Source organism: Chamaea fasciata, unplaced genomic scaffold (genome assembly GCF_029207755.1).
Source record: "Chamaea fasciata isolate MVZ Bird 193981 ecotype frontalis unplaced genomic scaffold, bChaFas1.0.hap1 SCAF_2, whole genome shotgun sequence".
Lineage (NCBI taxonomy): Eukaryota > Metazoa > Chordata > Aves > Passeriformes > Sylviidae > Chamaea > Chamaea fasciata.
The window spans coordinates 106,656,931-106,673,846 of NW_027094087.1; the positions used below are offsets into that span (position 1 = coordinate 106,656,931).

A 16,916-nucleotide genomic window follows, 5' to 3' on the forward strand; every position below is an offset into this window, starting at 1 on the left:
TTGAATCATAATGTTTAGGAGGTTTTTCTCAGAGCTCAAATGAAGTAGAGGGAGAGTAGTACTTTTACAAACATTTGCTTGCAAATGCATTTTCACCTGCTACTAAAAATACTGTTATAAAACTCAATTAAAAGTAGCTAAAACACCATTAAACTACATTTAAGAGAACTAGAACTCGAGGAAAGACCTTTAGATCATTCAGATGAATGAGTCAAATCTAACATTAAAGGCATGTGTTGATAGGCATTTTCTAAAACCTTCATAATTCTTGTTATTCTTCTGCAGGCTTGGTCCAAGTTTCCTCAGTAATTGCAGCTTTGCTATTCCATAAAAACAACATTTTTGAGAAAACAATGCTCTAGGAGCATTACATTTTCTTTAGATATAGAAGCCAAACAGTTACTCTTAATTTTCCACAACTATTTCTGTGACCATAAAAAGGCTTAACTGGTAATACATTTCAAATTAGACTCTATCAGTTGATTGTTGCTGTAGCTACTTATTCATACATGGAAAAGCAAGATTATAAATTACTCAAGCTAAAATCCCATATTGCCAAGAAAAAGAAAATAATTACATCTTTCACCCTCTGTGAAGCACTTCCATTATCAAAAACATATTAAAGTTACCTTTTTTTTTCTGCAATAGTACCGTGTTGCAGATTAATTTTATTTGTGATTCAACACAGTTCCCAGACCTTTCCTTTGTTTTATTATTGCCAGCCCAGCTATCCCGCCCTTCTGTATGCAGATGTTTTACTGCTGTTCTAAACATAATACTTCACAGTTGTCTTGCAATTCAGCATTCTTCAAAAGAGTATTTCACCCTGATCCAGTCCTCTAAATTGCTGGACATCTCTTCTGTGAAGATGCTGAACACAAATGTGTGCTGTCTAAATCACTTGAATCAGTATTAGAAAATATTCTAGACCATGGAAAAGCCCTGTGGGATGCCCTGATGGGCTAAACTACTGCTGAGCATGTTTTTCAATATTATGGAGGCTGCATTCAGATTATCTTACTCCCCTTTTTTAATGAGTAGAATCAGATGAGAGACAATCAAAAACCAGACTAAACCAAAGATACACCACAGCTACTATTTCATTGCTGTGTGTTGCTTGGTAAAATGACAAATGGTAGGATTGATTTGTTTAATTATTACTGACAAATAAATTTAAGTCAATATCCTCCAGGAGTTTAAAAATAAAGTTTCAGCAAATTAATAGCTCAAGCATAAATTTTCCTGAGTATTAAAGATCAGATCATTATACACTGCCAGAAGGGCATGCTTTAAATAAATTAATTATTTGGTCTTATTTTTCCCACTCCATTTATGACCTACCATTCTCCAAAATAACTATTTCAAAACATATTATAATTTACTTTCATGATTTGTTAACTGGATCACACCTCTTATCTCTGACCTTGCTCTTCTCCAATTCATCCAGTTTTATTAAAGATGAAATTGTAATTAGAAACAAGAAAAGACAAGTCTAATAGAGAAAACTCCTTCATATATTAGAAATATAACAAAGAAATCCAATCAAGAGTAATACAGATGCATCACTAGTTTGAGAAAAGGTAAAGTAAATTGAGGCAGAGAACATTTTAAGAGAAGGACAGCTTCTTACATTTCAATCACTGCTGAAATCAAAGAAATAAAGCTTGAACTTTTTTTCTAATAAATCAGCCAGCTGCCTTCAGCAATATCTGAGACTTGTAACTGTTATCTTGAAAACTAAGCCTTAGTGTAAGAATATCAGGTTTCTTTCTTGTTATTGTTTTTAAATATATAAAAAGATATTTTGGTAAATAAACAAATAAATAAATTCATTAATTACCTTAGCAAACTGTGCATTTATCCATTTTGTGAAAGTTTTCTTTTGAACATCCTCCCGTTCATCTGCCAGAGGAAAGAAAAGCACCTCATTAGAATTATTCAACAAAAAATGCAATATTATTGATTAATGTTTCAGTTTTGATTTACTGTAAACTACTAATAATTCTTCAAACACAGGCAGAAAAAATGCTTGGGTCTATTATTTGATAATTGCATCAACACATTTTGAAGGTCTACAGGTCTCCTTCACAGTCATGGTCTATATCCCTAGTTCAACTGACCCGTCCTGCAGTTACATTTCTTATGGAAGAGAACACGTCGCAGTAGGATCTGAAACATCCCATTCTAATTTTTCATTTCATGTAGGTATAAAAATCCTCAAACATGTCATCTGATGGTTTTGACATCAGGAATCTCTACTACAGTAGAAAAGTATTTGAAATAACATTATATGCACCTCCTCAAATTGCTTGAGGAAGTGAAACCTTCTGGACACCAACAAGAGTTCTCCATTGGCAGCCCCTGATATACCTTATGTCTTTCTTAACTTGCAATTATTTACCTGTCACAAATTGTTATATAATTTTCCTCCAGTGGAAAAAGAAGAAAAACCAAACCCACACACGTATTTGTTCAGCCATACATGAAATTCTTTTTCAATTCTTTAACATGAAAACTTTGTAGAGGGAGATGATTTATCTTAGGCCTTGAGTTCTGTATCTAAGTACAGCCTTGATACTGAATGGAACTGGAAAAACAAAGGTACAATTCTGTTGTATTTTATGTAGGTTGAAAGATAAAAATTATTCCAAACTAGAACTCTGGAAGCATAAGCTCAAAAAGATCTATTAGGCATCACCCCTGAAATATAAAGAACAGATTTCTTTACTTGGCAAAATAAAATCAACCCCAACTAGAATTGAAGGGCGTATGTGGAAAAGGGTGCAGAATGCACCCTAAAATAAAGTTCACATGCAGCCTTTTGGTTTGCAGTAAAATTCTCTACACTTCTTAAATAAAAAGGGACATTAAATTCCATTCTAAAATGTTCAGCAATTAATAACGTTAATGGATTCAGCTAAATTTGAAAGGCAGGAATAGACAAGCTACAAGAGAAATTCATGGTCTTAATAGTGTATTTTTCCCTCCCTCCACCTGTCCAAGGATCGAAGACAAGACAACTCTTTTTGATACAAATATATCTTTTGTTCTTAAATTCTCACCTCAATATCACTTTAAACATACTTTTCTCTCCAGAATGTTTTCCAGTTTCAAAGACAGAATATACTCATAAAGTATACTAGTTTGCAGTTACTATTGCATTATGAAGAAGTACTGCAAACTTGAAGGAGCATATTCTGAGCTCAGATGATCTTGAAAAAGACAACACAATAGTTCAACTGGAAACTTGCCATAGAAGATATGCATTATATACACTCTGCCACTAATATATATATATATGAGTACTTGCTACAATAAACTTCCTAGAATTCTATTGCAATCTATCCCAAATACTGCTGTCAGCTTCATCCTTTGGCTGGAAGTAATACTAGAATAGTTATGAGGCTCATCTAAAAGCAACAGCATGTGAAGGAGATGCATGTTTTTTTGTTATGCATGATGCTGAAACTGTTAAAAATTTCATTTTTCCCCACAAGCAATACTTCCCTCTGTGTTGACTGTAAGTTGTTTATTATATGAGTTTTGTTTCATTCCAGCCACGAGCAGTACACAGAAGATAAGAGAAGAAAGATACATTTTGTCAGTAGAAGATAAATATTCAATCAGATGTTATATGACAAACTTCTTCAGCAACTTCATATAAAATATTACACATAAATAGCTGTTTCTGTTTAATCATGCCTGCTAAAACTGCCAAATGCAAATGGGTTTGAAGAATAATGTGTCATTTAGCAAGGGAAAGGAAAAAAGAGACAAAATCACATTTTTAAAACTCTTCAAACAATATTATGTGATATTTAGCAGGGAAAAGGAAAGAGCCAAAGCATCTCTTTAAACTGTTCAAACTTCTGCTTTTCCACCGCAGGGAGATGTAATAGCATATTTAGTAACAGAGTGGGTTGTTTGTTTTAGGATTTTTTGTTTGTTTTCTTCTTCCCACAAAGATATATGCAAGTTTAACTGCTAGTCACCAATGAATTCATGTCCACTGTGCTAATAAAAACCAGGATCTCCTAAGAAAAATGAGAGTCAACCCCACAACTTGAATGCTTGAAACATATTCAAAGTCCAGGCAGTGCCCTGCTATATTGTAAACACAAATCTATTCCACTGCTGTTATCTTTATACAGAGATCATTGCAAGCACTTTCATCTCTAGGTGCTTGCTCAGACAAGTTTATACCACAACAATTTGTTAGTGACAGCCTCCTAACCTAAAAGTGAATCCATCTTTTGGTTATGCTTGGCATGATTTCCCCATTGTAAACATGATCTTTTACAAAGAGATGTTCTCTTAGCCCAGATTTATGGATTGAATGCTAGATGTGGAAGCTGACTGACATTTATCTAGGTGCTGCACAAACGTGCCAAGAACACTCCTGTGCCACGTTTAAAATGCTGTGTTTATAAGGGATCCTTCAGCACTGAGCCAGTGAATGTCCTTTACTGTTAGTCAAGAATAATCAAATGGCCAGGCTGGTAATTCCTCCACCTGTTCAAGAGCAATATGATATGTTTATTTCTTTTTTTTTTCAAGCTGAAAGAATTGGAGAATAAGTGTACTGTCTCTCTTCAGATTAGACTTAAACACTGCATGGATCCTGAATTCCTTTATCATAATAACAATGGATCTCTTCCCTCCGCAGAAATGCTTTTCTCAAATAGATGGACATTGAGTGGAATAGGCTTAACCTCATTTTCTGCAGGTTATCAACTCAGAAAATGAATGCTCTGAGGTCTACAAAAAGCCTTCCAGAAAAAAGAGATATTGAGCAATAAGATTTACCTGATTTTTGTGCCATACAGCCTCTAGTACCACTGAACAGATCTTGTTTTAACTACCACACATTCACAAATGTGTTCTGATGAGCATTCAGCTTTTCAGCTGTGAATGCAAACCTCTCAGATTAGTTAACTGCACATTTGACTTTTGAAATATTATTCCAGGTTAGGCCTCATAATAAATTATGGCCCAGAGAGAAAGTGCAGTATTAATGAAGCTAATCATCTGACAAAGGACAGTTCTGACACTTAATCAGGCAGCAAGGCTAATAGAGACAAGTGGCACAGTGAAGGATGCTTAGAAACAACCATGATTCAAAAGAGCAAAGATGCTACTAATAATGGCAAGGGGTCAACATACAACTCTCCTAGATACTTAACAGCTCATGTTTGCAACCTACCACTCCAATGCAATTCCCATCCATTTTCTACAAGAAAAGATCCAACACTGTGTTGTCATCTCTTAGTAAATGACACTTTTTATTACCCTTGTTTTTCCAGACCACCCTAACCCCTCAAATACCACCAAACATATTGAATAAAAAAATTGTAAGAGGAAAAAAATATTTTAAATACCATTATACTCTAGATACTATTCTGAAAGCATATAGCAGTGCTAACAAATCACTAAACAATAATATTTTTTAAACAATTTGAGCTGACAAATACAAAGCAGACTGCAAAATGAACTATAATTCAGAAACATACACTATGTATGTCACTACATTATTGCATTTAAATCATAAAAGCCACTTTCCCTCAGAAAACATGTCATAGGGAGAAGGAAATTTGCACACTTTGGTGCATCCTTCCCTTTTTTTCTAGAGGATCTTCAACCTCTCAACTCTTCACACACCTGAACAAATAGTTCTTTCACTAACTCACAGAATGGCTGAAGCTGCAAGGTACCCCTGGACATCATCTGGTCCAACTGCCCCAGTCAAGCAGGGCCACCTAGAGCAGATTTTACAGGAACCCGTTGAGTTTGGCTTTTTATTATCTCCAAGGATGGAGACTTCACACCTATCTCTTCCTGTGAACACATGAAGACTGCATCATCGGCCTTCTACAGATCTGGGTCATGTTTAATAATGCAAGTTGCTTAGAAAATTCTTTTCTAGAGTAAGTACACCCCAATTTCTAAAATTAGAAGACATTCAACAAAACTGTTGAGTACGGGAAATTATCCATGTCCTCGGATTATAAACTTCAATTTTAAACAAACAAACAAACAATCATTGTCCTTATCATGTCAGTGAAGATGTGATGTTTGTAGAGTGTTTGAATCACTCAGAGACAGGCAGTGATAGGAGGCTCAGTTGTGTGATAGATTTTATGCAGCCTCCAGCAAACAATTCCTTCACAGGTGTGGGATCAAACAGGGAGGAAGGAGGCATCTTATTCTGTTACCCAGTGTTGCCCTGAGTTAGGTAAACAATAATTGAATAGTTATGTTTTGTCTTCCAGAACCTACAAGCAAGAAAGGAGGAAGAAAAAAAAAAAGAAAACATAAAAAAGAAGAAAATAAAAAAAAAATAATTCTCTTATACTGGTGAAAACTTCGAAACAATGGTGCTAAGGCAGGTGTAAGTTCCCTCATTCATAGCAACTGCAGGTTCATTGGAACACTGCACTTTAGAGAATAAAACCATCAAAATTGCTATTTGATTTTCTAGCAGCCAAACAATGCAGATTGAGAAAAGGTCAGGATTTTCTTCAGTGAGTGGGAGTGAGAACCAGCAGTGGTGGGAGCACCAGGAACAAAAGAGGCCACAGATAGTCACATTATTGATACTCTGGCTCCATCGACTCACTATTCTTTGAGATTTTCAGTGCACTGCTACAATACCCTGCCAGTAACTACAGCTGCTGAGAAATGTTCCCTTCCCATTCTTGCTTATCTGAGGGGGGAAGAAAAAAATCAATGCAATACAATGACTGAAAGATATTCAAGTGGACTAGCTTTGATTTTTAGTCATTGAGGTCATCCAAGACATTCACAAGTTGACAGGAAATACAATAGGCTGCTTTGACAGACAGACAAGGAATTTAAGTCTATTTCTCATGTAAGGCAATACAGAACATGTAATTCTTTGTCCATCTTCTATAAATGTACTGATGAGCAGTGTGTTGACTTAATATGAATATTGTTAAACCTCCCTGTTCCCTCTGCTACCCTCTTGAGACTTTACTGTAGAACCAGAGTCAAATCACCATAATCAGACCATCTCAGGCTTTTCAAAACACTGATGAATCTATTCAAATGCTCAGCAGAAATGGAACACTGAAAGCCCTCATTAATATTGATTTATAGAGGGAAAAATAAAAAAAAAAGTACAACTAAACACTATGAAAAATAGAAGACTAAAATTTTACTGAGAAAGGTGTGGTAAGATTTAAGGTAAATTTAGGAAATGAACAGGTGTATTCCTAACATAAAAGACTTTGCTCCCCACTTTCTTCAAATAGAGGATCTCAGAGAGAGGGATGCCATTTACTGATCAGAGGACAAAAGAGAGGATATCTGTAAGACCCAGCCTACAAGATTTCTACAGACAGATTGGAGTAGCAGATTGAACTACTGAACTACCTAGTCTAGACTGAAAGACAGGCTGAAAAAATCTTTTATTTTTCTCATTTCATTATGTTAACTGGAATTGTTCTCTCATTATAGATGTTTTAGGGAAACTGCTTCCTGACTTTTCCTATTTTTTAAATTCTTTAAGACACTGCAAGTGTTTATATAAGGTCTCACCCTTTGAATCTAACTTCAACTAATTAGCTATTCAGAGAAAAGCTACTGAGTGTTTTTGAGGACCAGTATGGATATCATGTGTAAACAAGGAGCAGCACAAAGGACAGAACATGACAGCCTGCCAGCCTGGAACAGAAGGAAAGATAAAAAGAAAAAAAAAAAAAAAAGAAAAAGAAAAAGAAAAAAAAAAGAAGGGGAAAAAAAAAAAAAAAGAACAGGAGAAAAAAAAAAGAGAAAAATGATGAAGGGATGAGGGGAAGACAGAAGGAGAAGTAAACACCTTTATCCTGGCTTGGGGGAAACAAAACAAGGAAAGAGACATATGGAAAAGAAGGAATGGGATGGGAGAAAGCAGAGATAAACACTTCCTTTCTGGAAAAAAAAAAAAAAAAAAGGATATCTGGTAGCTAGATGATCATATGCAGGGAAGCAGTGAATTTGAACAAAAGAACTACTGAAGCATGTGCAGCTTAGTCAAAAAGATTTGACTAGCATCCAGAAGTACCAGAATAATGCAAACAAGCTACATATGATTCCTAAAACAACAATGGGCAGCTGTGAAATGTACACACAGATCTATGTTTGAACAAATTCATGTAATTTGTTCATGTTTGTTAACCACCCCCTCTGCCCTTCTTCCCCTCCACCATTTCTCAATCATTTTCCCTAAATAAATTGTAGCATATGTAACTCCCAAGACAAAAGTAGGATCACAATTCCAATGAAATTTAGAAAGAAAAGAAACAGAATGTCAGCTCACATTTCCAGAACATTTTAAATATACACAACAAGGGGTGTTCAGCTCCAGTTCATACACTGGTAATTGTATTCCCAGCTGTTGACCTAATCCTCCTCTGGTCCATCACAGACAAATACACTTTGGACACTCATCCTACTTCTCCATGTCCATGGATTTGACCTGAGGACCTATAACACAACACTTGAGTGTCAGGACATCTGCCTCGAGTGCTGGTGACCCTAACTCTGCTTTGCCCCTTTCAATGATAAGGACTTGTAGGATTTTTGACCCACACTCTACCAAAAATATCCTGTTCTACTTATTAACAGCTTTGGAAACACAAGCTTAACTGGTTTTGTCTCCCGGGGTTTTTTATTATGTTCTAACCAGCAACTGCTTTGGATGCAGTAAATTTTTCCCAAAGGGAAATCACTAGTAAAATGCAACCTAAAAACCTCCAGTGCTTCAATACATCAGATTTCTTGCACAAGATAAATAACTGCTCAAACTTAAAGAACTAACGTATCTCTACCTGAGAAGCTGGTGCTTCAAAAGGAGTTCAGTTTATGCCTTATCTTTACATTGGAGTATACAACTACTCATTTGAATATTCACCTGTGAATAAGTAGTGTCCCCTTTTTTATCTATTTTTCAATGTTAGATACATATATTGACAAATTAAAAGAATCCTTGTTAATGTTTCAGTGGAAGCCCATGCTATTTTAGCATCTTACCATTTTTATGACAGGATTTTCTGAATACTGTAGATCATATATTATACCTTTAAATGAGGTTATAATATATTTGTCTTCACTTAAACCTCCATGCTAGTTAGAAGGGCGGTACCAGCTGAAACCACTGCCACTTTCTGGAACTTGCAGAATATTGTTTGATTTAATTTGTATTATCAACTTTTTTGCAGTCAGACACCAATGAGATCATGTTGCCAGGATATCCAAGTACCTCAAAAAACACTAATGATGATTTAAAAGCTTTTTGGTTATGTGGTTTGTTTGTTTGTCAGTTTGTGTTTGCCCTTGGAGTTTTTTGGGTTTTTTCCTTGTTTGTTTCCTTCTTGTTGTTGACAGTGACAAAATTCACTTGCAGGATAAGTCTTCTTAGTGCTAAAAAATGAACTAAATTAATGGGGAAGGATTCTAGAATTACCAAAATGTGAAAAAAAGTAGGAACTGATGAATACTGACTTCATCTTGTCAAATGAGTATAGACGGGGAAAATACTTAATATTTCTTGTTGGTTCATTTGAACAGGACATTTTTTTTTCTTGTTTACAGATTAGGGAATCACAAGTCAAATTCTGCTAATACCTCATGTAATAACAAATAAAATTAACCAAAACACTTTTTGGCTCATAGATTTACTACTATTATTATTATTGCTACATATAGAACTATTGCAACTCCACAGCCCACACCTGCAATTTTTACCACAGCTGCTGAGAGATACTTTGATCCTTTCATCTTTCAAAAACAACTAATAACTTGTAAGGTTTTTTTAGCAGAAATATCAATGTGCTCGAAGGAAGGAGGCAATGTTTACTGGTTGTTGGGCTGACTGGAACAAAGAACCTGACTGATATTTTAGGAAAAAAAAAAACAACACGTAACTTCTCTGAAGAGTGACTAGACCTAGTAAATAGATTAAATAGACCTCGACTGTAGTACCTCTGGTTTCAGAGTTTCTTACTTTTAATGCATTTTTGTTCTTTCCCGGAGAAAATGGGAATTACAAACTGAAGACAGAGAGAATCAGTACCAACCCTTTTTCTCCCCTCTGAGCTCATGGGTGCACAGGAAGGACAGTGGCATTAGGACAGATGGACAGGCCCCGCTGTGGCCTGGCAGCAGGAAGCCCTACTGAACAACCAGCAGCAGAAAATCCTCCTCAGTTAGACACTAATAAAATTGGTTTGTGTGCACTGCACCCTCAGTGACAATCTGCAATAAGCATTGTTACTCCTCTGCACCAAGGATCTGAGAACTGCTGAAACTAACTCAAAGTGAAAGCAAGCGCTCTCACCTCGGCTGCTGTTTAACCAGCCAGCTCAAAGAGACCCCAGCATTACCAAATGTCCCTGACACCACTGGGGGAAAAGTTACAGGCCAGAAATGAGCAGCACTGGCAGTTCCTGTATTTCAACAATGTCACCAAAAAAAAAAAAAAAAAAAAAAAAAAAAAAAAAAAAAAAATATCCCCCAAAAGGGGCTGTGGCCAACACTGAAGTTGGCTTGTCAGGACAGAGGAATTATAGGTTCTTGGGTTTTTTGTTTATGTTTTTTAAACCTTGGAAGAGAGGTCAGCGTTTCGCTGATCAGCAGCACATCTCAAAGTAATCTGTGACAGAGGCACTGGTTGGGAAGTATTACTAGAACAGAGATACAGAGATTAATTACTAGAAATAAAGTCAGGGTTATGTAACTAGATAAAATTACCCACAATTTTCATATTTATAACCTTTATGAAAACTACAGTTATTTTTTGTTTTCTTCAGAAAACAGCAGATAAATGCTTACAGTAGACTGTGTCCCTTCCTTAGCTGGAGATTTTTACCATCTAGGTTACTATTTTTGTTCTGGTATGAGCAATAGAGGACAGGAGACCAAGGACAGTAACGTTAATTCATGAGCCAGCCAGAGCAGAACACATCAAAACTAGGACATACAAGCCCACAAACTTTCTGAATTATAGGTTTTCAACTAATAACAAATGAAGCTGAAAGAAGCATCTGGATTTAAAATAGGTAATCAGGGTCTGAAACATGACATTAGTATCGAGTGTTTCACACAACCTTCTGATGTGAAAATGAAATTGCTGTTCTGTTTTCAGCAAATGCCATCTAGTGATGCATAGTTGCAAAGCTTTGAACTGCTTTGATTTTTACGTATATTGTCCCAGATTTTCTGATTTGCTCCTATAGAAAAAAAAAATCAGGCAAATGCTTTACATGGTCACAGACACTCAAAATTCATTCCACACACATGCAGAACACAGAGAAAGATGGGTTAACCATATGTGAAGGACCAACATTTGTTACAGTTTGTATTAAAATATTCATTGCAAACAACCATGCTAAGTACACTGTGGTAGCTAGCACTATTCTGTAATATTTCAAGTTCTTTTTTTGTTCCTCTGTCAAAAGAAATTAGAGAACAGGCTGTTCTAGTCTGCTTGACTGACTGCTGTCTACTTTATTTCATCTGACCCAATTAGTGTCTGAGTTAATTAGAAGGAGCTGCCACTGGGACATCAGAGAATGTATCAGAGAAGTTTGCAATTAATGATACCAAGGTGTTAGCATGTAATTGTTTACAATACACACTCTCTATTCTTAGGGTGAAGATACTGTCATTATAAAGCTGACAGCATCAACTGGTCCACAGCTAGAATTCATCTTATTATACAACATTTGAGACATTTTGAAAGAAATTTACACACGCCTCTAAGAACAGCTGTGTAAAATAAAGGCAAGTGAACTGTGTTTTCCACCCTTGTTTCACCTCACCCGAAGCAGACAAAGTACTGATGAATGTATTTAAGCTACAGTTGTGATTTATTTAATTCAGAAAGAACTATTGCAGATTTCATGTTTTCAGGTATTGGCATCCTTTCACAACTCCCAAGCATCCTCTACTTTCCAAGGGTAGAAAAGAAAGAACAATCAGAGTAAAGCCCTTGTTCATAGTGATAATTGTGGGGGAAAGCCAATAGAATAGAATTTAATTCCCCTATACCCTTTCCCATTTCAGCGCTACTTTATTCTGTTTGTAGTGGTTCAATTGTACAAGTGACTGAAAGATCTTAAATTCTGAGAAATACACGTTAGGATCTGAATGTCTGGCACACTGAACACAATTGTCCAGTACTACCCCATATTTGGAAAAACTCCAACTGAAGGCTAATACAAATGACATAAAAGTCTATATACCAGAACGTCACAGAAAACCTGGATTACAAAGAATGTTAAGTATGTATTCCCTACGCCCTATAATATCAAACACTCCTGAAAAGAAAAAGAAAATAACTGAATTTCTAGACAGCTCATAGGCAACACCTTGCAAACAGCCACAATGTTTACTGCAGACTCTTCTTCCTTCAGCTTCCTTCTGAGGCTTCTATTTTTCATTTAACAGCTTTATTTGGGAAGTGACTGTTCAGTTCTCACAAAAAGAAAAAACATTCAAATTGGAAGAATGGGGGTGGTGTTTGTCTCTTTTGCCTCTAGGATGGTGAAAAATGAGAGCATCATAGAAATGAGTTTTAAACTCCATCACAAAGATGGTGGCAACTGTTACAAAGAATATGATTTTTTTAGAATTTTTAAGATAAAATGTATTAAAGTTAGAACTCAGGAATGTGCCCAGAGCCACCAATAGTTCAAAATGTGTTTTTACCCAGCAACCAGTGGGGAAAAAAGCCATCATTATAGAGAACAAGCATTAGAAGCTGTAGAAATCACATTGCTGAAGACAAGAGAAGCATTTGAGGTGAGGTACCACCACGGTCCATCAAATTACACAATACCATTGACTTCTGGTCCAGTCTCTGTCTCGCCAGTACCCCAGGGAGAGGGGGGCAGGCTGTGACACACAAAAGAATAACAGGATGTGTTTCTTCTTAAGCAGTCAGGCACAGGTCCTGCTTAAGAACATTTCATTATCTAAATAATACACTAAAATAAAATAATACACTAAAACAATAGAATTGGCTATGTTGTTAAACAACATACTTGGCTGTGTTATTAAACCTGTGTTTGCAACTTTGCATAAGGTTCTCAGATTATTTTTAAGTTGTCTACAGAACCAACTGAAATTAGGTACAAATCCTATCCAAAATTCATCTGCCTGACATTAGTGCGCTGGAATTTGTAAAAACTGAATGCTCAGTTTGGGGCTGAACACATTTTTCATCCACACATTGGGTCAAAGCTCAACATCGTAAATTTATCTTGGGAGAGTGGAGTAGAAAGAATTGGTAAAAATAAAGTGGACAGGGATACTAAGATAGCAAGGAAGAAAGAGGGTATACACAGTTCCCTTACCCATATTTTGAGGTACTTTTTCCATTCTGGGGTAGGGGGAAAGGTAAAGGGAGGAGAAATTTTTAAAATCATAACATTTTATAACATGTTCCTGAAATTCTTACTCCACTTCAGAATATTTGAAGCACTAGTGAAATTTTTATTAAAATTAGATTTAATATGAGTATTGTTCATCTTCTCACTAAGTGGGCATTGTCTGAGCAAGTCACAAGAATATCTGCAATAACAAATTGTATTTATATCCCAGCAGATTCGATGCCCTCCCAACTGAAAGTAGGATTTTCTGGCTGTACCAGACATGAACATTTAAGAGAACTAATATATTTTCTACCTATATGTATTCTCTACATTGATCAGTGGGGGTTTTTTTTGTTTCTTTTTGGGGGGTTTTTTGGGTTTTTTGTTTGTTTTTTATCATTGCATACATCATTCAGAACTGCTTTCAATTAAGGATTTCATATCTATAACATTAAGTGAAGATTAAGAAATATTAGTATTGATGCTAGGACAGTTACCTATTATAAACATTGATTTTTATTTCAACTCAGTGCCAACTCATCAGCTCTACTGAGAGGACCTGTGTTTCCTTAATATAGATTCACTACAGAAAAAGAAGAAAAACATCTATTTGTCATTCTTTTTACAGCTGTTCTTTTCCAGTCTAGACAACTCAAGGCAAGTGTGACATTTCACAAAATCATAAACTACATTGAAGAAACATGTTGTCATTCTATTCCAATGTTTTTGCAACAGTAAAGAAGAGTAATTTTCTTTGTAGCTTAATGCTTTTTAGAGACACCTAATCAATCTGCATAGATATTTTGATCCCATTCATCCTAATAGAAAAACAGAGTGAACAGATATTGGAATTTCAGTTTGGGCTTCTATCTTGGAGGATGTACAAAAGACCAATTGAAAATATTCAGCATACAAAACTCATAGGCCAGCAGAGCAAGGGAAGGAAGGAAAAATATGTTAAAATGAATGTTAAAATGTATGGACAACTTACTGGGAGAGGAAAGAGAAGAAATGAGGATTCAGCTAAAAAGACTACTGATAAAATGTCACCCAACAAGATTGAAACTATTACGCTGTGGCTTTGACAGCTACCAAAAACCTGTACATGAACAGAGGGAAATTCACTAAAATTAAAGCATGATGATTAAGAATGAATCAAAAAAATTTATACCCATTAATTCTCAGGAAATTCAGATAGCACTATACAAAACAGTTTTATGTGAACACAGTAGAGAACATACACCCTCTTTCCCTGCTTAAATCAGGTATATTCCTATTTTCTTCATACTCCTCCTTTAATTCATTAATAATACATCTTCTTTGTGCACTCTTTAGCTTCTTCAATGTTTTCACACTCCAAAAATTTGAATATGGTTACCTGTTCACTCCACAGTTCACAGTTACACTGTAGAATTCCTGAGCATATAAAATCCTTGGGACTAATGTGTAAAAGGATAAAAGGGGATTTATAAAGATTAATGGTGGGAAGTTATTCAGATGGATCTGAGCACGAGTATCCTGAGGCAGTGTTTAACTTCAGTATCAACTAATTACTGATATGCAGATGCTGAGATGAGCTCAGTTGGTCAGAGCGTGGTGCTAATAACACCTAACATTGCGGGTTCAGTCTCCATATGGGTCATTTCCTTAAGAGCTGAACTCAGTGATCCTTGTAGGCCCCGTCCAACTCAGGATATTGTGTGAATCTCATGCTGGCATCTATCATCTACTGTGCAATGGATCTTTAGGCTAATCCAGTGAGCATGAGGATCAAGAAAACCAGAATGACTACAATATTCTGCTCCTTTTACTCAGCTCACAAAACAAATATCCTTTGGCCAACACAAGAACCAAAAAAGGAAGTTATTTCTGAGAATTTTGAGAAGTGAGGAATGAGTTGGCTACTCCTCTAATTGCAACACCTAACAACTAACTTAGCAACCACATAAATAGTGCCTTTGTTATTTTGGCATTTCTACATCGCTAATTGTCAGGCATTCTTCATCAGCATCATCAGCTTGATGACAATGACATACAGAGGTTAAATCATTTGGATATCTGATTAGCTGTCAGAAACAATGGTTCTATGACATTCAGGCTACACCTAACATCACAGCAGGACCCAGAGGGTTTGCAACCAAATACCAGTTTTGGAAACTAAAAATACTGCCATTCTTATAATGAAAGAACTTGAAAATCATGCAGCAGGCAGCTACATTAATAAAAGTAACATGGAAATGATTTACAATTAATTCAAAACAACTTACAAAGGTCAAATTGGCATGACTGTGACATTTCAAGCAATGTAAATGGACATCTTAAAATTTTCCACACTTCTAATTTACTTTCCCAGTAATAAGGAAATTGAATGAATTTCAGGTCTTTGACATTTTTCCTCCATTGAAAATTAGGTCTTAAATAGAAAATAACTTGAGTAATACACAATTCTCCATATTAAATTGTTTAACAGCTAAGGAGATCACTATGCATTAAAAAAAAAAATCATTCTTTTTAAATTATTTCTGTTCCAACTGTAGTCAAATGTGATACTCAAGGACATGAAGAAAGCTTAAGATAGCTTCTAAACTCTGTTCATATAATTAGGCGTGTAGATAGTATTTAATAGAATATAATGCATATATTTCCTCTCTGCTAGGTTTTACACATGGTGAGAAGCTACTGAGAACACAGACTGATTGGATGCTGACATTTTGGACTAAGCAAAGTTAGCCTGACTACAAACTTAAATAGAGAACCCTAACCCTAATATTTCTTATTTCACCATGAAGTTAGGTGTGTTCATGAGAAAACAATTTTCAGTGTTAACAGTAAATATATTGAAAGAACTACTCAGTGAGATAAAAAAAAAAAGCACGATAAAGAAGCAATATGAAGACAAAATTTTAAAACTGTCTATAATGTGACTTAAGTTATCTTCAAGAAGGAGGTATTTACACAGTAAAAGAATTACATTACTAAATGAAAAAAGGACAATGTTTCTATAAAAGTGCATTCATACCGTAAGAGAGCTGTAATTATATGGATCCTAGTCTGAGAAACACACACTCTCGGCTTTATTTTTTGAATATTTTTTGCTGTCATCTTTGCCTTATACAACATAAATCTCACACAAAAGATGTAACATTCAATCAGCCAAAAATACAGGTCATCATCAGGACTTATATATTTAAAATATTGAAAAAGGTTATAGCCTCAGAAACAAACAGTTAAGTCATCTTCCTTTTGGTTGTTGACTTATTTAAATGCATTTGATTTAAGGTGAGCATTTAAGGGTCCACTGGTTTTTATTTTAAAATGGAACAGATGTACACCTACTTTTTAATGTATTGCACTGTCAAGACATTCCCCACAGCACTCCTTGTAGCTCAAGACTCTGCTAGAACATAGAGGAGCAACTTTATATTTCAACTTAGAAAAATATAAATAAAATAATATTGTACATACAGAAAAAAAATATGAGAAGAAAAAGAAAGTACTTTCCTATTTCAGAGACATTGGGCAGACAAGTCTCCATCCTGGCTG

General features: G+C 35.5%; 1 protein-coding gene across 10 annotated transcripts in view; it reads right to left on the reverse strand.

Moving 5' to 3' along the window:
• The window catches only part of DMD (dystrophin), a 990,047-nt gene that overhangs the window by 881,670 nt on the left and 91,461 nt on the right, over window positions 1-16,916 (reverse strand). For all 10 annotated transcript variants that reach the window (XM_066176982.1, XM_066176984.1, XM_066176989.1 and 7 more), the window contains one exon: window positions 1,841-1,902. In XM_066176982.1, the coding sequence (XP_066033079.1) occupies window positions 1,841-1,902 (62 nt within the window). Of the gene's footprint in view, window positions 1-1,840; window positions 1,903-16,916 lie in introns of those variants that run through there.